At 43.5% G+C, this 26529-nt stretch overlaps 1 protein-coding gene and 1 long non-coding RNA gene across 6 annotated transcripts in view; one reads left to right on the top strand and one right to left on the bottom strand.

Annotated features, from left to right (window-relative positions):
• Nucleotides 1–6183: 6183 nt before the first annotated feature.
• LOC142749092 (deoxyguanosine kinase, mitochondrial-like) lies at nucleotides 6184–26005 on the bottom strand. Of its 5 annotated transcripts, XM_075856674.1 has the most exons (3): nucleotides 25974–26005; nucleotides 25690–25774; nucleotides 6184–8029 (listed from the first exon to the last, which is right to left on the bottom strand). In XM_075856674.1, exon 3 carries the CDS (start codon nucleotides 8027–8029, stop codon nucleotides 7148–7150), a length of 882 nt encoding a protein of 293 aa, XP_075712789.1. In that variant the 5' UTR covers nucleotides 25690–25774; nucleotides 25974–26005; the 3' UTR covers nucleotides 6184–7147. The 5 variants fall into 5 exon arrangements, with proteins under 5 accessions (XP_075712789.1, XP_075712791.1, XP_075712787.1 ...); XM_075856676.1 differs by lacking the exons at nucleotides 25690–25774; nucleotides 25974–26005 and adding an exon at nucleotides 9549–9605; XM_075856672.1 differs by lacking the exons at nucleotides 25690–25774; nucleotides 25974–26005 and adding an exon at nucleotides 9370–9578.
• The window catches only part of LOC142749093 (uncharacterized), a 115288-nt gene continuing 98226 nt past the window's right edge, over nucleotides 9468–26529 (top strand). The window contains exons 1-2 of the long non-coding RNA XR_012882371.1: nucleotides 9468–9640; nucleotides 25982–26171. This is a non-coding gene — a long non-coding RNA (uncharacterized LOC142749093). The remainder of the gene's footprint in view (nucleotides 9641–25981; nucleotides 26172–26529) is intronic.

Below are 26529 nucleotides of genomic sequence, written 5' to 3'. Positions count from 1 at the left end.
ACTTTCCTGCACCCAAGTGGAAAGAGCGATGAAGGAGCTGTAGTGTAGTCGGGAATGGAGCGAAAAATTGTCACCAGGGATGCATAAGATCAGGGGATGAGACAGAAGCGTAGTCAGTGGATAGAACTAGGAGTGCAACAACAGGTACTAGACGAACAATGCAAAGGGCAAGATAATAGTGAAATAGAGGAGCAAGGCGAGGGTCAAAGTCACGTTCAGGTACAATACAGACACAAGAGCAAATGATAGGAAATACCTCAATCAGCAGGCAAGGTGGTGAAGCTAGAGTCCCCTTTAAAAAGCCAACCAGGCCATGGCAAGTTGATGGGGATGGCAGAGAGGCGGGAACGCTGGACAGGAGGCAGACGTGTCTGATGGTTGGAGCCGTGCCCGCAAAGGGGAACAGTGGCTGAAACAGGGACAGGTGAGTAACATTTACAAGTATGCAAAGATAAACAAATTTTCAGTAACAAATCTATCTGCCTATACTAAATGGGCAACTGCAGAAATTCAAAATTCTTAAACATGCCCGCTTGCACAAACTGGAAGCTGCCAGCAGACCATCCACATTAAAATCTAAATATTGAGCAGGTGGGCAGCCAAAGTATTTTTTGCTGCTGCCTGGCCAATACAAAGAGATACATGCTGATACATTTGGATGAGGAAATCATTGTAATATATAGTGAAGGGTAAGGCTCTATGGCTTAAAGGACGAGTGTCGCGGAAAAATGTTTTTTTATATCAATTTGCTTTTAGTGTTTTATTAAAACATTTTTTATTTATTTGTGTGTTTGTGTTTTACTTTTTTTTAACTTTTTCTTGTCTATGGGGGCTGCCATTTTTTTTGCCATCTCTGTATGTGTCGATTAACGACACATACAGACATGGAATACGGCACATACAGCCCCATAGTGAACGCGAACGGGGCCCGTTCCATCCACTATGCTGTACGCCGTCTGTGTGGGAACGGCGCATGCGCCGCTCCCACACAATCCAAATTGAAGGTCTTCGGCCGAGCGACGTCCGGCGCCATTTTCTTGTGGACCGGAAGCCGCGGCCGGACAGTAAGATTACTACTTCCGGTCTCGGCTTCCGGACTTGTGCACTTGGAGCGGGAGGTAGCAGACGGAGCGGACGGACCGGAGGGAGCGGTGGCGGCAGGAGCAGGTAAGTTAGGTCTGCGTATGTACGTGTTTTACTGTGTGTTTACTACTGTATGTAAACCTACTAGACTGTGTGTTAGCTCAAAAAATGGCGACACACAGTGTAGGAGGTTTGACCGTTCAATCCCCTCCTTTCTCCTGACACTAGCCAGGATAAAGGAGGGGGGATTGTGTGAGCTCACTAGAGCGAGTGTGTATTCTCAAATTTTGCAGCATAAAGCAATGTGGTTGGTTTACCACATGCCAATGCTGCAATTTTGGGAATTGCTCCATCTAGTGACCAGCACTGGGAAATGTTATAAATTAGAATCTAATTTATAATATTTCCTGACTTGTGAAAAAATTAGAACAATGTTTAAGCACTTATACACTAACTGTTTAACTAAAAAAAAAAATCTAGCGACACATTCCCTTTAAGTTAATTGATCAGGACAGAAAATAATCTAACATAAATAAAATATATCTAAAAGGTTTTATGTAAAATTTAAATGGTTTATCCACTTTGGGCAATCCCATGTGTTAAAAGAAGCCCCAGAAAGTCAGCTGATGTTAGGACTACTCACAGCAATCAGCTGAAATCTGCTGGGGTAACGGGCATGAAAGGTTTTCCCGGCCGGGTGCCGGCCGTTCATAAATCGGCTGGCACCCGGAAAAACCGGCCGTCAAAAAATAGGACATGCTCTATTTTCGGCCGGGTATCCGGCCGCCCGGCTCCCATAGAAGTCTATGGGACCGGGTAATACACGGCCATCACCGGAGTGTGTCCCGAGTGATGGCCGGGTTTTCCGTGGCTTGCGCTCTATCTCCTCCTCCTCACAGCGCAGAGTGCATGTGAGGAGGAGTTGATGCCATTCGGACGAATGGTTACGCTGTACACTGTGTGGCAGGGCCGGGGTGTACAACAGGTGGAGGGAGCACTGCGCTGGCTCCCTTCCCCTGCTTGTTTTAAAAGCGCCCTGGCCCGGCGACACCTTCCATGGCGCCGCTAGCAGCTGCTGCTACTACTGTAGCGACGCCACTATAGCAGAGCAGGGGATTCCGCTCCTGGACAGAGCGCTTGATGTCTCTGTCCATATCTGGGCAGTGACATCAGGGGAAACTCCTGAAGCGGATTCCCCTTCAGGATTTGCCGCTGATGTCATTGTCCAGATCTGCCCGGCCCGGATGCAAAACTTTATGCAAACCGGCCGGACAAAATGGCCGATTTTACCGGCCGATACTCGGGCTCGGGCGGGACCCGGTCGTGTGAATTCCGCCTTAAAATCCCCTGCAGCACCACTACAGGTTAAGGCGGGATTCACACGACCGGGTCCCGCCCGAGCCCGAGTGTCGGCCGGTAAAATCGGCCATTTTGCCCGGCCGGTTTGCATTATTTTTGCATCCGTTCCGGGCCGGGCAGATCTGGACAGTGACATCAGCGGCAACTCCTGAAGGGGAATCCACATGTGTTCGGGGTTTCCACTTCAGGAGTTTCCCCTGATGTCACTGCCCAGATATAGACAGAGACATCAAGCGCTCTGTCCAGGAGCGGAATCCCCGAACACACGGGGACTCCGCTCCTTCAGGGAGCTAAAATGGAGCTAGCACATAGCAGAGCGGGGAGATACCTCCCTGCTCTGCTATAATGGCGTCGCTACAGTAGTAGCAGCCGCAGCAGCAGCTGCTGGCGGCGCCATGGAAGGTGTCGCCGGGCCAGGGCGCTTTTAAAACAAGCAGGGAAAGGGAGCCAGCGCAGTGCTCCCTTCCACCTGCTGTACACCCCGGCCCTGCCACACAGTGTAGCGTACAGCCATTCGTCCGAATGGCATCAACTCCTCCTCACATGCACTCTGCGCTGTGAGGAGGAGATAGAGCGCAAGACACGGAAAACCCGGCCATCACTTGGGACGCATTCCGGTGATGGCCGTGTATTACCTGGCCCCATAGACTTCTATGGGAGCCGGGCGGCCGGGTACCCGGCCGAAAATAGAGCATGTCTTATATTTTGACGGCCGGTTTTCTCGGCCGTCAAAAAAATCGGTCGTGTGAATAGCCCCATTAGGGTTCTATTACTCCTAATGCAGCCGGGTGCCGGCCGATTTATGAACGGCCGGCACCAGGCCGGGAAAGCCTGTCGTGTGAATGAGGCCTAAATAAAGCATTGCATAGTGTCGGGTTCTCTTGAGAGAGACACATTCCTTCTGACCACTATCCGCTTCGGCGTATTGAGAGAGGTCCTAGATCTTAGATTCCGCGCTGTTAATGCAGCGTGTCCTAACAGGGTATTTGACAATGGCTTTTCTCAACCACACAACTACTGTAACCATTGTTGAAAAGTTCTTTCCTCACTATTTTTAGATCTTTGCTTCCTGACAGTGGTTTCCCTAGGATCGGTTTCCAATTTTTATGAAAAAAATATATGTACAGGATAGCGGAGTGTGAAGACAGCCTCAAGAGAATAGGACTCAGCTGCAGTACTAGGCAGAGCCAAACTCAAGCGCCGTGGCCCCTTCAAGTAGGTGATCTGTGGGGGTCCAAGGGTCAGGCCCCCTCTGATTAAATACTAAATCGACTATCCTAAGGACTACCATCAATATTTAAGTCCTGGAAAACCGCTGTAATATTGATTAAACAGTGTTGAGTTTAACTGACCATCAGTTAAAGAATATTTTGTTACTTAGTATGGCAAGCTAGCAGGGGGCCTTAAAACTGAAAGCGTACCTGTAAAGTTAGAAAACTTTCTAGACATCGTTTGTTCACAATATATCTTTATTACCTTAATCACATTGTTTACATGCTTTATTCTCTGGTTCTTTCCGTATCTCCTTGTGTATTTGCTGTGCACTTGTGCGCTCGCAGGTGCTTACAGACACTGGCTATGGATTCTAAGTAGAAAAGTTGCGTCTTGGAAGACGAGCCAGGGCTTCTCTAAGCCGATTGGCTCAGCTGCTGAGCGCGTACACAAAAACACTCGGCCGCAAATGAAACGAAGGCCAAATTCACAGGAACGTGGGGAAACACAGACGTGGAAAACGTGCCGTTTTTCACGTCCGAGGTGCCCCCGTGCGGGTTCCGTTTTTACGGATCCCCATAGACTTGAGTCTATGGAGGGATCTGTGAAAACGGAACAAAATAGGACATGTTCTATTTTTCAAAGGACCCTTCACACGGTCCGTTGAAATACATGCGTCCATGTGACGGCCGTTGTTTTAATGGCCGTCACACGGATGTATTCTGCAGTAGGCACAGCTTAATTAGTTCACGTCAGAAACCCGAAGTGCCCGCCAATATGAATAAGCAGACAGAGTAGATTGAACATTTACGTATGCAAGGGGAACGTGGGGTAAAACTCCTGACAGGGGTAGGTCATAATCTTTGCATAGTTTTTGTTGTTTTAAAAAGGTCTATTCAACTGTGTATAAATGTTATTTTCATCATGTAATCGGAGTTACACTTTATAGCCCTCAGCATAGTATATGGAGATTTATGAAAAAACGGTTTGGTAAATCTCATTGTGATTAAGCGATTTTAGCCATTTTGTAACACTCGGTAATAGACTATAAGCCCAAGAGCGTACCTGGATACTGGTCCCCAGCTAACGTATTCAGAACTTGGGTGATGTCTCAGGGACAGTGACTCATAGTATAGCGCAGCAAGTACAGGAGGCAACGCAGAGGTTTGGCAGCAGGCAGGGACAATGAATGACTGAGTCCGGTATTGAGTTGGCACAGGCTAACCTGGAATGCAGAGTGTAAGAAATCACTCACTTATCCCCCATTAGCTTCTCAAAAAGGTATAGACTTTGCCAGTAATATTCCCAGGTCCTGGTCCCTAGGATAGTCCCCAATAGACAATTTGCAGTTGTGAACCACTTTTTGGTCAAACAGATCCAGATCGGTAACAGGTGGGCAGCATCAGGTCCAGTAATTAGTATCAGACAACAAGGTCAGTTTCAGGCCAGAGGTCGCTACACGGATAAGATCAAGACGCGTCACACATCGGGGACCTGCGTGTTCGCCTCATTACCTTCTTTCTCATGTTATTTTAAATTAATTCGCTATAATATTATATATGAAGTATTTTGGCTTATATGTAAGGGTATGTTCACACGGCGGGGGTCCGTAACGGCTGAAATTACGGGGATGTTTCAGCCTGAAAACATCCCCGTAATTTCAGCCGTAACGGCATGTGCAGGCGCTTGAACGCCGCGTCAATTACGGCCGTAATTAGCGCTGCTATTCATTGGAGTCAATGAATAGCGGCTCCAATTACGGCCAAAGAAGTGACAGGTCACTTCTTCTACGCGGGCGTCAATTTACGCGCCGTCATTTGACAGCGGCGCGTAAATATACGCCTCGTGTGAACAGACAAACGTCTGCCCATTGCTTTCAATGGGCAGATGTTTGTCAGCGCTATTGAGGCGCTATTTTCAGACGTAATTCGGGGCAAAAACGCCCGAATTACGTCCGTAAATAGGCCGTGTGAACATACCCTAAAAAGTGTACAGCTATTTCTCTACCCTCTGGAGTCATCTTAATACTGGTTGAACATGGCACCCTATTCTTTGCTGTATTATCTATATGTATATTTTCTTAGAATTGAACACTAAACAGCCAGCCACCGCGAGGGGGATTGTCTTGTATTGAGATGAAGAAGAGCAAATGCCCATGACCTAAGTCACCTCTCCCAGCAGGATTTTACTATGTGTAAATAAGGTGGAGTATGTCAGAAGCCAGCCATTTATATTTCACATGAACTTGTCAGACTGATCAAACAGTAAATACAACTGATCTAGCAGGATATTTTATCTACCCTATTATTAAGGAAACACATAAAACCTTATTTATTTTAATAGGGATTTTAGTTAGATAACTTTTTTTTAAATCCAATTCACAGATGAGGACAAATCAACATGGAGTTGAGGGAATGCTGCAGATTTTTGCTGGGTCTGCCGTGAATTTCACCTATCGCAATGCAAAGAGTAAACTCTGCAGCAATATCCAATCCAAAATGAACATATAACAAATCAGTTCTTACATCATTTGTCTGTGTATATACAACCTTTATTCAGTAACCATTACATATAAGAATATTTGAAACAGCATTTTAAAATGATGAAGGTGAATATATTAATTTTGTGGTCCACTTATTAGTCAGACTTTTAAAGGATAACTAAACTTTTACAAAACTTTTGAAAATGTCATAGTGACATGTCAGACGTTTTGATCGGTGGGGGTCCGAGCACTGAGAATCCCACCAATCGCTGTGCGGTTTCATTTCGGATTGGCTTTCCAAAGCGGAGCGAGCGGTGTACAGACTCAGACTTTCTATTGAGCCCGTGCACCACTCCGAGGAAAGCCAATTATTCTAGTGATTTAGCGGGTATCTCAGTGCTCGGACCCCCACCGATCAAATCTTCTGACGTGTCACTATGACATTTTCAAAAGTTTTGTAAAAGTTTAGTTATCCTTGAACATCATCTGTTTAAAACATATACAGGTTTGCAACTAGATATTCTTCTATAGCAATGTTCACACAATAAGGGCGGATTCACACGAACGTGATTTTCGTCCGTGCAGCCTGCGTGGTTTTCACGCGGGTCGCACGGACCTATACAAGTCTATGGGGCAGTGCAGACAGTCCGTGAGTTTTGCGCAGCGTGAGTCTGCTGCGTAAAACTCACGACATGTTCTATACTTTCGCGCATCACGCACTTATTGAGGTCAATGGGTGCGTGAAAATCACGCATGCCCCATGGAAGCTGTGCTGAATTTTTCCACTATGTGTGGATGGGGTTTTCAAAACCCCATCCACATGTATTGTTCTGTACATTGCCGCAGATTTCCGGTGTGGAATCTGAGCCTGCAAATCGGCAGGAAATTTTTCCACATCTGAACGTGGCCTAACAGGCTCACTAGAAATATAAATAGAATATAGTGCCTATATCTTCAGAAACTTGTCACATCTTGCACTATATTTTAAGAAACTTCTATAGACAAGGATCATTATAAACTGGCAACAAACTCCTTCACTTTTTTATTTAAACGCTCACTAACTGAAGTATCGTCTTCAAATTCCTCATCAGCGTCTAACACGAGGACTGGAATGTCCCGAATGTGCTGAAAATGGACATCCGTTGCCTTTTCGATTAGCCAACACTCATGCTGATCATGTAACTTCTGGAGGTAGCCTTGAGTGACCGTCTTTTCTTCCTTCCGTGCCCTCTTCTGAAGTCTTTCAAAGCACTTTTCTGGCGTTGCTCTCAGATAGATAATGCCATCCAAGGCAGCTCTCTTGCCAAACTCCTCTATTAGAAATGAATGCCATTCCTGGTACAGACTCCACTCAATTTCATTTAAATGGTTAAGTTCAAATAGAGCCTTGGCAAATACAAACCTGTCACTGTACACCGATCTCTCAAATATCTGTACAGGTTCTCTCTGCTTTAGCAAATGCTCTGGAGGGGTCTCAATCTGAGCTTTGAAACGGCCCATACAGGACAGAGTCTGGAATGTGTAGGACCAACGGGCAGGATCATCGTACAAGAGCTGTAGCAGATTGTCCACTTCCTGATGAGAAGAAGAATGGACATGCTGCCACTTCTGGAGAGGCTCAGCCATCAAACTCCATTCCGGCTGTGCTGCGCAGACCAGTCTCAGCAAAGTAGATTTGCCTGCTGCAATATTCCCTTCCACAGAGAACTTCTTGACAGTCTTCCCAGGCTTGGTGGTGCGGTCTGTAGATACTGGTTTGTGCGGTGACTGCGAGGACTTCTGCGACATGCCAGCCATCTGCGCACTTCCTTCTCTACAAACGGATGTATGGCAGAGTCTGAACTTTGCTCTCCATGAGTTATATACAAGTGTTCTTGCTCTATGATAAAGCATCTGTTGAGGAAAAACAGTTCTAAATTATTAGATATTAGAATACATTTTTCTTCTTCTTAAAATTTCCAAGATTGGCCATCACAGTCACATGACATCACATCATTGCTCTTTAATCAAAAGCAGCGGGGGACCGGGTCAGAGTTCATGGACTGAGCATATTTGACAGCTTCCATGATCTTTAGATTCACGGCAGCATCATGGTGTTCCACAGCCAATCAGGCCAAGAGGCTCCCAGAATTTATATTTAGTACCCGCTGACATCATCTTACAGATGCTCTAAATTGAAGGGGTTTTATGAGATTCAAAGCCTCATAATGCTGCCAGCAAACTAAAAAAAGAACTTCAAATAAACTTAGGTATTCTGTCCTGGACCCGTTATGATTGAAGAGTATCAGGTACCCAATCTGTATACGACTCCCAATGACCTGAAGCAAAGGAGACCTCAAGCTTTAAAAAAAAACAATGTTGCCCATAGAGTCCAATCGGATTCCATCTCTCATATTCCAGACCACTATACAAGGAAAGAAGCAATTTAATTGGTTGTTTGCATTAGTCTTTATGCATTAGGCGGTTTAAAAGTGTAAACTGATTTTGACCTCAATGGTGGAAGCGGACCACCAAGATTTGTTAAAGAGAAGGGTCGCGTTTAAAGATTTTGTGACATTTGTATAATGGCAACCTGGGGTATACAGCTGCATACATTTAGGCCTAATTCAGACCAGCGTGTTTGGTCCGTGATATACGGTCCGTGTGTCAGCCGCATTTCCCGGACCAAACACACTGCGGGGAGCCGGGCTCCTAGCATCATAGTTATGTACGATGCTAGGAGTCCCTGCCTCTCCGTGGAACTACTGTCCCGTACTGAAAACATGATTACAGTACGGGACAGTTGTCCTGCAGAGAGGCAGGGACTCCTAGCATCGTACATAACTATGATGCTAGGAGCCCGGCTCCCCGCAGTGTATTTGGTCTGGGAAATGCGGCTGACACACGGACCGTATATCACGGACCAAACACGCTAGTCTGAATTAGGCCTTAGTTTACGGTCAGTGCATGCCTTGGGAGGTTTTCCCAAAGTATATGTGCTGAATGTAAAACATTAAACACGACGTAACATGGTCTTCGTGGCACATCAAAAGATGTTTAAACGTGAACCTTCCCTTTAAGAATCGGATATTAGTGTCCTGTACTGAAGGAACGACCCAAATCAAGTATATTGAGAAGAAAAAAAGACAGTCATTTGTATTTGGTGACAACGTGTGTACTACAGGGGAAGCCTACGTCACATACACATCAGCAACTACAAAAATACAGCCACTCCTTCCACTACAGCAACGCACGTGAATAAGACAGATGTCAATACTACCACCCTGAGACCTCGTCCCCGCCTGTGACCTACACGACATGCACGCTCCGTGACGTCACATGGTCCAGCATGGGATAGAAACGTGTCATGTGACCGCACAACACCGTGTAGCGGAGCAATGACGGGAGAAGTCTGAGCTCCGGATGTTGTTACCTTTCACTAGTCAGCTAAAGGACCTTGATGATGTCATGGCCATGTGATCAGTCACGTGATGGGAGGGAGGAGTCAGTCTCAGTATCCAGTATGTGAGTTGAAAGTTAGGAAGCAAAGGTTTAGGACTAGACTGAGAAGTGATGCTGCATAATAGGCTGCCTGTAGTGCTATGTGTGTGTACTGTTTATGTGGCAGAGTTGTGTGTTTGTTACATGAAACAGATGAGTATACAATATGTATACAGCAGAGCCTTGTCTGTACTTGCATAGAGAAGTGTGTGTAATGTTCAGAGGTGTGCCTTGAAGCTCCTGGGCCCCAAAGCAAAATCTATAATAGGTCCCCCACCGTTAACAATACTGATATCTTATGGGGCAGAGGGGTGTTTGGGCCCCCCAGCGCCCAGGTGCGACTACCTCAGCACCCCCTATAACTATTCCCCCTGGTGATGTTCATGAAGTGGAACTATATATATAGCAGGGCTATGTGCGAGCGATGTTAATATATAAAATTTTATACAAGACAGTAAACCCCATTCCTCTGATGTGGAAAATCCCAATCTCAATGAAGCAAATATATCAAAACTGATGCAAAGGAAAAGTGGAGTGCGTGCCCATGTCAACCAATCAGATTCCACTTCTCATATTTCAAAGGCCCTTTGGAAAATGAAAGCAGCAACATGATTGGTCTTGGGCAGCTACTTCACATTTACTTCGCACCAGTTTTGATATATTTCCCCTAGTATGAGCAGCGAGGGCTCGTGATTCGAGGTCTGTAGATATTTAAAGTGTACCTTTACTTGTGATCTCCCGCCAACCTGATGTCAAGCGTGGAAACTTGTTCCTGCACGCTGGGCGGTACAGTTGCTGTGGCAACCGTACGACACCTGGAGAGTATCTTGCTCAGGTCCAAATCGAATTAATAGAACCTGTCTCCGGGCATCGTACGGTTACCACAGCAACTGCAGTAGTGTCTTTCCACGCCTTATGTCAGATCACAAGTGGAGGTATACTTGAACATATTATTTTTTTTCTAATTTCGGTAAACTGTGTTACCCAATTTAAATGCTAGGACTACAATTTTTTAACAATTTTTTTTTTAAATCTAGATCCTTTTACACAAAACTAGTGCAAATGAGTGCTCATATGAACGCTTATTCACAATCATTGCCCTATGTAAACAGGGCAACGATCAGCCGATGAAGGAGCTTATTCATCAACTGATCTGCTTGTTTACACGGCCAATAAAACGGTCGCAAGCCGGCAGCACATCTCCCTGTCTAAACGCGTAGTCTCGGTGCGTAGTCCGGCCTCCTGGGATTGGCTGCAGCGGTCACATGGCCTGCAACGTCATCCAGGGAGGCCGGACTGGAGAAGCAGGGAACTCTGGGTAAGTATAACTTCTTACGTGTGATTTTTGCGGCGTAATCGCTGTGATGCCGTCGCAAATATCGCAACACACACTGCTTTGTTGCAGGTTTAAGCATCCCATTGAATTCAATGGGAAAACCCGCAACAGAAGAGCTGCAAATACGCATCATTAATGGACATGCTGCGGTTGAAGAAACCGCTCCGCAAGTCAATTTATGTGAATTGTTTTCGGCTGCATTTTTCCGCAGTGTGGGGACGATATTGTGGGGACGAGATCTGCTGCTACTGTAAAACGCTGCAGATTTTCCGCAATTAATCCGTTGCGGAAAATCTGCCGTGTTTACGCTGTGTCTGTTCGTACCCTTAGAGTAGTTAGGGGAGATAAGTGATATTTAGAAGTCAGGGGATTCATAGAAATTAAGTGTGCAGTAGATGGACGGAAGAGGCAGTGTATAGTGGATGCAAATCAATGAGAGGCCAATGAGCAGCTGTCCATCCGGCTTGTTCATGGGTCTAATGGTTTCAATAAACTGCATGTACTGCTTTAATTTTTTTGGAGCATTTCTGCAGGGGAATGGCGGACTCAGCAAGCCCACCTCCCGAGGATCTCACTATTGAGGCACATGTTAGGTGGTAAGAAGCTGTCCTTGACACATAGCAGTGTATTCATATGTGGCGGTAGTAGCGCAACACAAAGCCTAACAACTACCCCCCTTATGTTGCTGCATACATATTTGTTTTTTTTAACCCCTTAAAGCGGTTGTCTTTATCAGTTTGAAGCCACCGATCACCACGTGTCTGAATCCTGAGTCTCTTAGCAAATAGTGCTACCGCCATGCATTTCCCTTGCAGGAGCTCTATTCTAGCTCATAGAGGGGTCCCAAGTGGGAGACCCCCCTCTATAACGTCCATATTCTCTAGTAGGGCATACAGATGTAGCCGTCTTTATCTTGACTTTTAACGCATTAACCCCTTCCCGCTCCTGGATGTACTATTAGGTCATGGTAACTATAGTGTTCGCGCTCCATGACCTAATAGTACGTCTCGGGAGTAACGGCTATTTCGTCCGTCCTCCCGACACATACAGGACCTGTGACAGCTGCTGTCTTGTTAAGCAGCTGTCTCAGCTCCTACAGCGGGGACCGATCGCTGTGTCCCCGCTGATTAACCCCTTAAAAGCCGCGTTCTATAGAGATCGCGGCTTTTTAGGGGTTAAGCTGCCATCGCCGGCCTGCTACACGATAGCGGCCGGTGATGGTGACTATGGCAACCGGACACCAAACAATGGCATCCGGCTATGCCATAGACGGAAGCCTAGTGGGTCCTGACAACGTCAGGACCCACTATGCTTGCTGTCAGTGAGTAGCTGACAGTTCTAATACACTGCACTACGCATGTAGTGCAGTGTATTAGAATAGCGATCAGGGCCTCCTGCCCTCAAGTCCCCTAGTGGGACAAAGTAATACAGTAAAAAAAAAAGTTAAAAAAAGATGTGTAAAAATAAGAAAATACAAGTTTTAAAAGTAAAAATCCCCCTTTTTACCTTATCAGTCCTTTATTATTAATAAAAATATATAAACAAACAAATAAACTATACATAATTGGTATCGCCGCGTCCGTAACGGCCTGAACTACAAAATTATTTCGTTATTTATCCCGCATGGTGAACGCCGTAAAAGAAAATAATAATAAACCGTACCACAATCACAATTGTTTGGTCACTTCACCTCCCAAAAAATGGAATAAAAAGAGATCAAAAAGTCACATGTACCTAAAAATGGTACTGATGGAAACTACAGTTCGTTACGCAAAAAATAAGTCCTCGCACGCCTTTATTGATTGAAAAATAAAAAAGTTATGGCTCTTAGAATAAGGCAACATAAAAAGTGAATGATTTTTTACCAAACGTATTTTATTGTGCAAACGCCATAAGACATAGAAAAAACGATAAACATCTGGTATCGCCGTAATCGTATCGCCCCGCAGAATAAAGTGAATATGTCATTTATAGCGCACGGTGCAAGCAGTAAAAAAAATAGAATAAAAAAACAATAGTATAATTGCTGTTTTTTAGTCACCACGCCACCTAAAAATAGAATAAAAACTGATCAAAAAGCCGCATGCACCCCAAGAATACTACAATGGATTCCTCAAGGGGTCTAGTTTCCAAATTGGGGTCACTTTTGGGGGGTTCCCAATGTTTTGGCACCACAAGACCTCTTCAAACCGGACATGGTGCCTAATAAAAAAGAGGCTTCAAAATCCACTAGGTGCTCCTTTGCTTCGGAGGCCGGTGCTTCAGTCCATTACCGCACTAGGGCCACATGTGGGATATTTCTCTAAACTGCAGAATCTGGGCAATAAGTACTAAGTTGCGTTTCTTTGGTAAAACCTTTTGTGTTGTAAAAAAAATGGTATAAAGAGGATTTTCTGACAAAAAAAAAATGTAAACTTCACCTCTACTTTGCTCTAAATTTCTGTGAAACACCTAAAGGGTTCATAAACTTTCTACATGCTGTTGTGAATACTTTGAGGGGTCTAGTTTCTAAAATGGGGTATTTGATAGGGGTTTCTAATATATGGGCCCCTCAAAGCAACTTCAGAACTGAACTGTAACCTAAAAAAATAAATAAATGAGGCAATACTTCGCTTCTTACATTATACTGATAATGAGCCGTGCCCACCCTGAGATGACCCCAGTTTTGACCGTTTGTATAAATGTAGACCCCTATTAGACCGTTCCAGTGCCCGGTTTTCCCAAGCATTCACCCCCAAGAAGTGTATTTCTATTGATGAGTCCCTGGTACATTTTAAAGGGAGGGTTCAATTCCGCGAGTACCTGCCGAGTAAGAGGGCAAAGTATGGCGTGAAGATGTATAAGGTGTGTGAGAGTGCATCAGGGTATACCTACAGGTTTAGGCTATATGAAGGAAAGGCCACCCCAAAACCAGACTGCATCCTGGACTACAATAGGTACATGGGAGGAGTGGACTTGTCAGATCAAGTCCTAAAGCCCTACAGCGCCATACGGTGTGGTATAAGAAGCTGGCCAGGCACATCATACAGATGGCATTGTACAATGCGTACGTGCTACGTCGATGTGCAGGCCAGACGGGAACTTTCCTGGAATTTCAAGAGGTGATTATCAAGAACCTAATCTTTAGGGACCAAGAAGGGGGGGCACCCAGTACTTCTGGAAGCGGGGCCACACGCATCGTACCAGGGCGGCAACACTTTCCAGGAGAAGTTCCCCAAACTGGCAAGAAGGGAAAAAGTCAAAAGAGGTGCAAAGTCTGCTATAAGAGGGCGATAATGGATGACACAATATATCAATGTGACACGTGTCCCGAATAACCAGAGCTCTGTATGAAAGAGTGTTTTAAAATTTATTATACATCCCTTGGTTTATAATTTACACCAATTTTACTTACCCTGATGTACTCCGCATAGCTTATCCCCCCTCGTCTTTCCCCTCTGAGCCCTGCTGTGTGCCCAGGCAGCTGATAACAGCCACATGTAGGGTATTGCCATACCCGGGAGAACCCACATTACAGTTTATGGGGTGTAGGTCTCCGGTCAAAATGCTCACTACACCTCTAGATGAATGCCTTAAGGGTGTAGTTTTTAAAACGGGGTCACTTCTTGCGGGTTTCAACTGTACTGGTACCTCAGGGGCTTCTGCATACATGACTTCGCACTAGAAAATCCCCAGTAGGCCAAATGGTGGTCCTTTCCTTCTGAGCCCTCCCATGGGCCCAAACGGCAGTTTATCACCACAAATGGGGTATTGCGGCACTCAGGACAAATTGCGCAACAGAATGGGGTATTTTGTTTCTTGTGAAAATAAGAAATTTTCAGCCAGAACTACATATTATTTGAAAAAAATAATTTTGTTTTCATTCCCAGCCCAATTCAAATAAGTTCTGTGAAAAAACTATGGGGTCAAAATGGTTACAACACCCATAAATGAATTCCTTGAGGGGTGTTGTTTCCAAAATGGGGTCACTTCTGGTGGGTTTCCAGTGCTTTGATACCTCTGGGGCTCTGCAAATGCGACATGGCACCCGAAAACCAATCCAGCAAAATCTGGACTCCAAAGAACAAATAGCGCTCCTTTGTTTCTGAGCCCTCACATGGGCCCAAACAGCAGTTTATCACCACAAATGGGGTATTGCCGCACTCAGGACAAATTGGGCAACAAAATGGAGTATTTTATTTCTTGTGAAAAAAATAATTTTTGAGCTAAAATGACATATTATTGGAAAAAATATATTTTTTTTTCATTCCCAGCCCAATTCAAATAAGTTCTGTGAAGAAACTATGGGGTCTAAATGGTCACATTACCCATAAATGAATTCCTTGAGGGGTGTAGTTTCCAAAATGGGGTCACTTCTGGTGGGTTTCCATTGCTTTGATACCTCTGGGGCTCTGCAAATGTGACATGGCACTCGAAAACCAATCCAGCAAAATCTGTACTCCAACAAACACATAGCGCTCCTTTCCTTCTGAGCCCTCCCATGAGCCTAAACGGCAGTTTATCACCACAAATGGGATATTGCCGCACTAAGGACAAATTGGGCAACAAAATGGGGTATTTTGTTCCCTGTGAAAATAAGAAATTTATCACAAATGACATTTTTTTGGAAAAAATTAAATTTTTTTCATTTCACAGCCCAATTCAAATACGTGCTGTGAAAAAACTGTGCGGTCAAAATGGTAACAACAACAATAAATGAATTCCTTGAGGAGTGTAGTTTCCAAAATGGGGTCACTATTGGGGTATTCCTACTGTTTTGGCACCTCAACACCTCTTCAAACCTGGCATGCTGCCTAAAATATATTCTAATAAAAAAGAGGCCTCAAAATGCACTAGGTGCTTCTTTGCTTCTAGGGCTTGTATTTTATTCCACGAGCGCAGTAGAGCCACATGTGGGACATTTCTAAAAACGGCAGAATCTGGACAATACCTATTTAGTTGTGTTTCTCTGGTAAAACCTTCTTTGTTACAGAAAAAAAAATGAATAAAATTGAAATTCAGCAAGAAAAATGAAATTTGCAAATTTCACCTCCACTTTGCTTTCATTCCTGTGAAATGCCTGAAGGGTTAAAAAACTTTCTAAATGCTGTTTTGAATACTTTGAGGGGTCTAGTTTTTAAAATGGGGTGTTTTATCAGGGTTTCTAATACATAGGCCCCTCAAAGCCACTTCAGAACTCAAGAGGTACCTTAAAAAAAAAGGCTTTTGAAATTTTCTTAAAAATATGAGAAATTGCTGTTTATGTTCTAAGCCTTGTAACGTCCAAGAAAAATGAAAGAATGTTCAAAAAACGATGCCAATCCAAAGTAGACCTATGGGAAATGTGAACTAGTAACTATTTTGGGTGGTATAACCGTCTGTTTTACAAGCAGATGCATTTAAATTCTGAAAAATGCTATTCTTTCAAAATTTTCTCTAAATTTTGCAATTTTTCACCAATAAACACTGAATATATCGACCAAATTTTACCACGAACATGAAGCCCAATGTGTCACGAGAAAACAATCTCAGAATCGCTTGGGTAGGTTTAAGCATCCCGACGTTATTACCACATAAAGTGAAATATGTCAGATTTGAAAAATGGCCTCTGAGCCTTAAGGCCAAACATAGGCTGCGTCCTTAAGGGGTTAAAGAGGCTCTGTCACCAGATTCTCAAATCCCTATCTCCTATTGCATGTGATCGGCGCTGCAATGTAGAGAACAGTAAAGTTTTTGTTAAAAACGTTCATTTTTGGCCAAGTTATGAGCTATTTTATATATATATATATATATATATATATGCAAATGAGGTTTTAAATGGACAACTGTGCGTGTTTTTTTTTCGTGTGTCCAACTGGGCGTGTATTGTGTTTTTAACTGGGCGTGTTTACTTGTTTTACTAACTGGGCGTTGTGAATAGAAGTGTATGATGCTGACGAATCAGTGACCAATCAGCATCATGCACTCCTCTTCATTCATTTACACAGCATTTACTCCAACCTGGACGTCATGTGTATTCAGAATCCTGACACTTCTGAATCTTTTCTGTGAGATTCCAGCAAGCCGCGCGGAATCTCGCGAGATTACGAGGTAAACGAGATTTTGTTTCCCTTGCTGGAAATCTCACAGAAAAGATTCAGAAGTGTCAGGATTCTGAATACACATGACGTCCAGGCTTGAGGTCATGTGTATTCATTATCAGGACACTTGTGCATGTGGCTGCACATCGTTCTAGTAAGAACACTATGTGCTGTGTAAATGAATAGAGAGGAGTGCATGATGCTGACTGGTCACTGATTCGTCAGCATCATACACTTCTATTCACAACGCCCAGCTAGTAAAACAAGTAAACACGCCCAGTTACAAACACAATACACGCCCAGTTGGACATACGAAAAAAAAAACACACCCAGTTGTCCATTTAAAACCTCATTTGCATATATATATAAAATAGCTCATAACTTGGCCAAAAATGAACGTTTTTAAAAAAACTAAAAACGTTACTGTTATCTACATTGCAGCGCCGATCACATGCAATAGGAGATAGGATTTTGAGAATCTGGTGACAGAGCCTCTTTAAATAAACAATGGCTAGATCTGTTATTTTGACTTTTTCAATGACTTTTCAATGGCTTTTGTTGTGTGCAGCAAGTTATCAGAGTCAAGTTAAAGATGGCTACATTTGTATGGACAGGGAATGTCATGAGATAGCTACTTTAAAGACGTGGCTTATTTTGGCCTTAAAGAGGCTCTGTCACCACATTATAAGTGCACTATCTCCTACATAAGGGGATTGGCGCTGTAATGTAGGAGACAGCATTGCTTTTTATTTAGAAAAACTATCTGTTTTTACCACATTAAGAGCGATTTTAGCTTTATGCTAATTCGTTTCTTATTGCCCAACTGGGCGTGTTTTTACTTTAGACCAAGTGGGCGTTGTACCAAGAAGTGTATGATGCTGACCAATCAGCATCGTGCACTTCTCCCCATTCATTTAGTCAGCGCATAGTGACACTGCGTTATTCACTATGTGCTGTCTTATACTGACATATTAACGTTACTGAAGTGTTTAGACAGTGTGTAGACATTCCTTCCAGTCAGGACGGGATGTCTATTCACAATCAATGCACTTCGATAACGTTTCTGTGGCACTTACAGCAGAGCAAAGCGTAATCTCGCGAGATCTCGCTGTAAATGACAGGTTACAGCGAGATTACGTTTTGCTCTGCTGTAAGTACCAAACAAACGTTAACGAAGTGCAGGGATTGTGAATAGACATCCTGTCCTGGCTGGAAGGAATGTCTACTCACTGTCTAAAAACTTCAGTAACGTTAATATGTCAGTATAAGACAGCACATAGTGAATAACGAAGTGTCACTATGCGCGGAGTAAATGAATGGAGAGAAGTGTATGACGCTGATTGGTCACTGATTGGTCAGCGTCATACACTCCTGTACAACGCCCACTTGGTCTAAAGTAAAAACACGCCCAGTTGGGCATTAAGAAACGAATTAGCATAAAGCTAAAATCGCTAAAAACAGATCGTTTTTCTAAATAAAAAGCTCTGCTGTCATCTACATTATAGCGCCGATCACATTATGTAGGAGATAGGGCACTTATAATGTGGTGACAGAGCCTCTTTAAGGACGCAGCATATTTTTCCATTTTGCTTTTGTAGAGCACAAATTTTTTATTTTGTCGCTGATGTTGCTGTGTGAGCTCTTGTTTTTTTTTCATTTCAGCATGAAGAGGTTAAAGAAGCAGTTTAGGAAGTCATTCATTTTTCACAGACACAAATAGGGCACTCTCCCTCATCCCCATGAAGATGCACATTAATTTCATTTGAGTATGATGGTTATTTAAAGGGATTTTCCAGGGACACAACAATTTTGACCTAATATTCTGTGTAACTATTTAATAAAGTTGCAAATATATAGTCTGTATTAAATCTGTGGGACTTTCTGATTTTCGTCTGTCTCTTTTTTTTTTTCTCTCGACACAGGCTCGTGCACGAGAGTCAGAATACACACAGCCCTGTGTCGATACCTCACTGACCTACGTAACGGCACAGGGCTGTTCATTGCTAATTATTCCGCCCCCTCTGTGTCTATTGGCCCCCACTAATTCTCCCTTCCCCTTTAGCTTTTGCAGCCACCTGCTTTATCTGAGGTGCAGTCACAGAGTCCTGTGACCGCACCTCAGATATCCAATGTGATCCCCATCATCCCTAAATATATGTACCCTATATACATATACCCCATATATATATATATATATATATATATATATATATATATATATATATATATATATACACTACCGTTCAAAAGTTTAGGGTCACTTAGAAATTTCCTTATTTTTGAAAGAAAAGCACAGTTTTTTTCAATGAAGATAACATTAAATGAATCAGAAATACACTCTATACATTGTTAATGTGCTAAATGACTATTCTAGCTGCAAACGTCTGGTTGTTAATGCAATATCTACATAGGTGTATAGAGGCCCATTTCCAGCAACCATCACTTCAGTGTTCTAATGGTACATTGTGTTTGCTAACTGTGTTAGAAGGCTAATGGATGATTGGAAAACACTTGAAAACCCTTGTGCAATTATGTTAGGACCGCTGTAAACAGTTTTGCTGTTTAGAGGAGCTATAAAACTGACCTTCCTTTGAGCTAGTTAAGAATTTGGAGCATTATATTTGTGGGTTCGATTAAACTCTCAAAATGGCTAGAAAAAGAGAGCTTTCATGTGAAACTCGACAGTCTATTCTTGTTCTTAGAAATTAAGTCTATTCCATGTGAGAAATTGCCAAGAAACTGAAGATTACCTACAACGGTGTGTACTACTCCCTTCATAGGACAGCACAAACAGGCTCTAACCAGAGTAGAAAGAGAAGTGGGAGGCCCCGCTGCACAACTGAGCAACAAGACAAGTACATTAGAGTCTCTAGTTTGAGAAATAGACGCCTCACAGGTCCTCAACTGGCAGCTTAATTAAATAGTACCCGCAAAACGCCAGTGTCAACGTCTACAGTGAAGAGGCGACTCTGGGATGCTGGCCTTCAGGGCAGAGTGGCAAAGAAAAAGCCATATCTGAGACTGGCTAATAAAAAGATTAATATGGGCAAAAGCACACAGACATTGGACAGAGGAAGATAGGAAAAAAGTGTTATGGACAGACGAATCGAAGTTTGATGTGTTTGGATCACACAGAAGAACATTTGTGAGACGCAGAACAACTGAAAAGATGCTGGAAGAGTGCCTGACGCCATCTGTCAAGCATGGTGGAGGTAATGTGATGGTCTGGGGTTGCTTTGGTGCTGGTAAAGTGGGAGATTTGTACAAGGTAAAAGGGATTTTGAATAAGGAAGGCTATCACTCCATTTTGCAACGCCATGCCATACCCTGTGGACAGTGCTTGATTGGAGCCAATTTCATCCTACAACAGGACAATGACCCAAAGCACACCTTCAAATTATGCAAGAACTATTTAGGGAAGAAGCAGGCAGCTGGTATTCTATCTGTAATGGAGTGGCCAGCGCAGTCACCAGATCTCAACCCCATAGAGCTGTTGTGGGAGCAGCTTGACCGTATGGTACGCAAGAAGTGCCCATAAAGCCAATCCAACTTGTGGGAGGGCCTTCTGGAAGCATGGGGTGAAATTTCTCCCGATTACCTCAGCAAATTAACAGCTAGAATGCCAAAGGTCTGCAATGCTGTAATTGCTGCAAATGGAGCATTCTTTGACAAAAGCAAAGTTTGAAGGACAAGATAATTATTTCAAATAAAAATAATTATTTCTAACCTTGTCAATGTCTTGACTATGTTTTCTAGTCATTTTGCAACTCATTTGATAAATATAAGTGTGAGTTTTCATGGAAAACACAAAATTGTTTGGGTGACCCCAAACTTTTGAATGGTAGTATATATATATATATATATATTGAAGAATAAGCAAAGAATGAACGGAGCGGATATGGAGGAGGCCGTGGACCAATAGGATGCCTCAAAACCTGGGACTTCTGATGTACATCCGGGTTTGAGAAATCCTATTGGTCCACGGCCTCCTCAATGTCCGCTCCATTCATTCTTTGCTTGTACTTGAATAGCAGCACCATTTTCTTTGCGTGCATGATATTCCCCAATTTTCACTGAGGAATAGCATGCCCACAAAGGAAATCGTTCTGCTATTCAAGTACAAGCAAAGAATGAACGGAACAGACTTTGAGGAGGCTGTGGACCAATAGAATGCCTCAAAACCCAGGACTTCTGACGTATACCCGGGTTTGAGTCATCCTATTGGTCCACAGTCTCCTCAATACCCACCTCTTTGATTACGCCTCAATGCCCACCCCATTTTCCTCTTATTAGTAAAACTCCTCAGTGCTTGTGCGCTGCACGGCCTGAGAAAAAAAATGTCCCTGGAGAACACCTTTAATAAGGAAGAGCAATTATTCTGACATTTTTAAATCCAATCCTCGTTTCACCCAATGTCTGGCATACGGCGAAAGTTAATTTGCATCGCCCGAGGCCAGTACACCTCACTGCACATGTCGACAGGGCTTGCTTGTAATGACATATGCTGGACTGTCGGACATCAAGCAAGCCAGAAAGGGCGTGTTCAGGGACCAGCCAGCGTGACTCTTCAGGAGAGCATGACCACCTCCATGACCAATAATCCTCTTTACCAGTAATTTGCATCAGGGTTGGAATTAGGGGGGGCAAACTTGGCAATTGCCCAGGGACCCCATTCTTTTAGAGCCCCCTGTCCACTATATAGTGAAGGAAATAAGTATTTGATCCCTTGCTGATTTTGTAAGTTTGCCCACTGTCAAAGACAAGAACAGTCTAGAATTTTGAGGCTAGGTTAATCGATCTGGGGCTCCATGCAAAATCTCACCTCGTGGGGTATCCTTGATCCTGAGGAAGGTGAGAGCTCAGCCGAAAACTACACGGGGGGAACTTGTTAATGATCTCAAGGCAGCTGGGACCACAGTCACCAAGAAAACCATTGGTAACACATTACGCCGTAATGGATTAAAATCCTGCAGTGCCCGCAAGGTCCCCCTGCTCAAGAAGGCACATGTACAGGCCCGTCTGAAGTTTGCAAATGAATATCTGGATGATTCTGAGAGTGATTGGGAGAAGGTGCTGTGGTCAGATGAGACTAAAATTGAGCTCTTTGGCATTAACTCAACTCGCCGTGTTTGGAGGAAGAGAAATGCTGCCTATGATCCAAAGAACACCGTCCCCACTGTCAAGCATGGAGGTGGAAACATTATGTTTTGGGGGTGTTTCTCTGCTAAGGGCACAGGACTACTTCACCGCATCAATGGGAGAATGGATGGAGCCATATACCACCAAATCCTGAGTGACAACCTCCTTCCCTCCACCAGGACATTAAAAATGGCTCGTGGCTGGGTCTTCCAGCACGACAATGACCCGAAACATACAGCCAAGGCAACAAAGGAGTGGCTCAAAAAGAAACACATTAAGGTTATGGAGTGGCCTAGCCAGCCTCCAGACCTTAATCCCATCGAAAACTTATGGAGGGAGCTGAAGATCCGAGTTGCCAAACGACAGCCTCGAAATCTTAATGATTTACAGATGATCTGCAAAGAAGAGTGGGCCAAAATTCCATCTAACGTGTGCAAACCTCATCATCAACTACAAAAAACGTCTGACTGATGTGCTTGCCAACAAGGGTTTTGCCACCAAGTATTAAGTCTTGTTTGCCAAAGGGATCAAATACTTATTTCTCTGTGCACAATGCAAATAAATATATATAATTTTGACAATGTGATTTTCTGTTTTTTTTTTTTTTATATAATCTATCTCTCACTGGTAAAATTAACCTAGCCTAAAAATTCTAGACTGTTCATGTCTTTGACAGTGGGCAAACTTACAAAATCAGCAAGGGATCAAATACTTATTTCCTTCTCTGTAATAGCCATAGCAGCTGCTCCGTGGCATGAGGGGGCTCACGCCGTCCGACCCATAACATTTATGGGCCGGGCGGCACTGGCCCCCTCATGCCCGGTGGCGTCGCTAGCCCAGTGCCATCGCTGCCACGTTCAATTGTATCTGCATCCTCAGGACGCAGATACAAATGAATACTATAGGCTTCTGGCCTATAACGTTATGGCTCTCAGAATGTAGCGACACAAAACAATTTTTTTTAACAGATTTTTCTTTAGAAGGCCTTGTTTCCTCAAGGGCAAAAAACTCAGTGAAAAACGCTTTCTCTTTCTCCCATTGATGTCAATTGTAGGTCAGAGTCAAAAAAGCCCTACAAGCATTTTTTACAACTCGCGGGAAAAAACGCCTCCGCCTCCCATTGAAATCAATGGGAGGTGATTTCGGGCATGTTTTGGCACTGTTTCCCATGGGGTTTCCACGTCAAAAAAGTGCCAAATTACTCTATGTAAAGTGGTAAAACATGAAAAAAAACGATATAAATTTGGTATCTCCGTAACCGCATTGACCCGTTAACATGTCGGTACCACACGATGTAAATACAAAACCCAAAAAACAAAGGTTCAATTGCTGTTTTTTACCCATTTCACCCCGCAAATATTATGTTTTCAGTTTCCCAGTACATTATATGGCTCATTAAATAATGCAGTAAAAACTACAACTCACCCCGCAAAAAAACAAGCCCACATATGGCTATGTCAATGAAAAAATAAAAAGGTTATGGCTTTTGGAAGGCGGGGAGGAAAAACTAAAATGAAAATCTGAAAAATGGCTGCAGTTCTAAGGGGTTAATGCCCTCCTTGCCTGGTCTGTGAGTTTTGGTGGGCGGCCGTCTCTTGTCAGGTTTGTAGTTGTGCCATATTCTTTCCATTTTGTTATAATGAATTTAATGGTGCGCCGTGGAATGTTCAAAGTTTTGGATATACCTTGTATAAACCTACCCTGATCTATATTTCTCCACAACTTTGTCTCTGACCTGTTAGGAGAGCTCCTTGGTCTTCATGTTGCTTGTTTGGTGATGTTACAGACTCAGGGGCCTTTCAGAACAGGTGTATTTATACTGACCTCATGCAACAGAATATACAAAACAAGAAAAACACCAAGGGCGTGAATATTTTTTCAAGGCACTGTGCATATGCACAGTATTGCAAAAGTTTAAATGTGCAAACTGGGGGTCGAACAGTATCACAAATTTTAAATGCCATATTTTTGTGTCAATATTTTGTCGAAGTGAGGCTTTCAAATTTTTAAAAAGCTCGGTATGGCACTGTGCACACCACATTTTGAGCCTTCCATTGTAGGTATACGTCGGTAGGACTCCAGACATATAGCTTCGATGGAAGGCTGCAACGTATCCCACTGCATAGACATACACTGGGATACGTCGCCTATACAGCCCCTTCCATCTCGAAGGCAGCGCTTCTCTGAGCAATACTAAGTATAAGGGAACAAGGAAGGGAGTAGTAAAAGGCACCATGCTCTGTGAATCGGTCTCCTGTACAATGGACTGCTAGGAGTGAGGAGAAGGCACAGACACATCCGCCTGGGCACACTCCAGTGACGTCACTGTCCTTATATTGACAGTTATCACCGGAGCATCCCCAGGAAGAAGTAGTCAGTGTTACAGAGGTGCCGAGTGATTACCCCTCCTCCTCTTCCCTACTCCTCCTTGTTCCCCCATCTATTATATATCATATATGGAGGTGCTGTCTGTCATGTCGTCAGGCTTTGGATGAGGGGTGGACACGTTTAGCGTGTATGTTGGGCGCATTCCTGACGTACACGCTTAACGTAGTGCAAAAACTTGGTTTGCACAGAGTATTACATGCCTGCCCTCTATAAGCAACAAGAGGCCAAATCTAAATACAATTAAAAAAAAAACTGTAGCAGGTTATTAACTATTTTGTGGCAGTTTGCATGGTTTTACAATTACATTATTGTTTCCTTGACTCCCTACGTTCTACAATTGTATGACTATATATACAGTGCCCGCAGACTGTCAGGCTGGCACAAACAGACCACTTTTCCTGAGCACTTTGGATTTCTCTTGTCCTCACTTTTCTCCATGAACTTCTTAGCCTACTTGAGCCTCATGAAAAACAACTATTGTATCTATTAAAATCATGCACTGTAACTTCTAAAAAAAATTCTGAACTTGGGCACAGGCAATGTTTTCTTGGGAATCCAAGGTGTTTGGTAAGTTTTTGAATAAGAAAGGATTGATCTGAAAATAATTCTCTCTTTGTCATTTGTACACATGATCTTAAACTGCTTGCTTTAGGGTCATCTCCATAAAAATTAGGAATCAAGATGGTGTCTGTAGGCCTCTAGGGAAGATCCATTATGACGTCTGTTGCGGCAATTTTGGAAACAGCTGAGTGCCCCCATGCTATTTGGGTCTTTCATGGGCTTTGCTTTCATCCAGTGATGGAATAATTGTAAATGCCAAACTTTATTGGCATTTGATCAGGCCGGGCTGTAGAAGAATTGAAAGAGTAAATCATTTGGAGACTCATTAGAAAGAGAAATGTGTATGTAGATACTGTACAGAAGACACCTGCAGGAAAGAGCCCCAGTTATGTGTCACAAAGATTTATACATATCTTATTCTATGGCCCTTCTAGCACTAAATTTCTCCATGAATTTATGCGACAGCTATGAAGTTACTCTAACTGCATTGAATAGACTCCTGCAATTTCGAGGTTTGGGACTGCTTTGCAATACTCAATTTGCCACACCGTAATGAATAGCGAGCAGACTAATACGACCTCTCTACTTACTATTTTGTTCAGGCCTTTGGGTTTTCGGCCCTTTCGTTCCTGTGTGTGATGAGAAAAGAGAGGGAGGTCTTTTGCAACTCACCAGCTTCATCCATGAATAATTGAGCAGCGGGGACAATGTAGGAGGAGAAGACAGGAGCATGTCAAGATACATTGTATAGAGACACAGGGAAAGAGTTAGGGGAGGATTCAACTAGTGAAAAAACTCAAGACTGAAGTACGAGGGGGGTGGGGGTGGAAGGAGCAATATGATCAATATGGTTTCATTGTTTGGCCTTGCTTACCTCTGCAGGAGACCATCTGCTCCCTGTCAATGGATCACCTGCTTGTCTCGGACGTTGTTATGACAACCGATGGGCGGAGGGATTAAGAAGCTTGCGTCTGCTTATATGGGGCTGCTTCCATCAGGAGGCAGAGATGTTTGAGAAAGGGGCGGAAAAGTCATCTTTTTGCTAGGATGAAGCCGTTTACTCTACTGCATGGTAATGTACCCGTGAAAGTGGTTAAAGAAGTTTTACGTGAATAAAGTTTTATCATTGTATAATGAAAAGTTCTCCAACTTTCTGATATATTTTAGCCTTCAAAAACTATTTTCAACATCTCTTTGACTGTGAGTGAATGGGATCATTCATGTTCACACCCAGGGGATAACAATCTGTGCAGAACTGAATTTGCTACAATTGTATCAAGCAATCCTCTGTGATCTAAAGAGATCAGATAGTGTGTTGCAAAGTATCAGTGTAAGGCTTCGTTCACATCTGCGTTGGAGGCTCTGTCAGGGGCCTCTGTCGCAGATCCTGCAGGGATTCCTGAAGTCAATAGCGCAGGATCCCCTCAGTC

This window comes from Rhinoderma darwinii, chromosome 3, assembly GCF_050947455.1.
Source record: "Rhinoderma darwinii isolate aRhiDar2 chromosome 3, aRhiDar2.hap1, whole genome shotgun sequence".
In the NCBI taxonomy this organism is placed as follows: Eukaryota; Metazoa; Chordata; class Amphibia; order Anura; family Rhinodermatidae; genus Rhinoderma; species Rhinoderma darwinii.
This window is presented reverse-complemented; position numbering and strand designations above follow the sequence as displayed.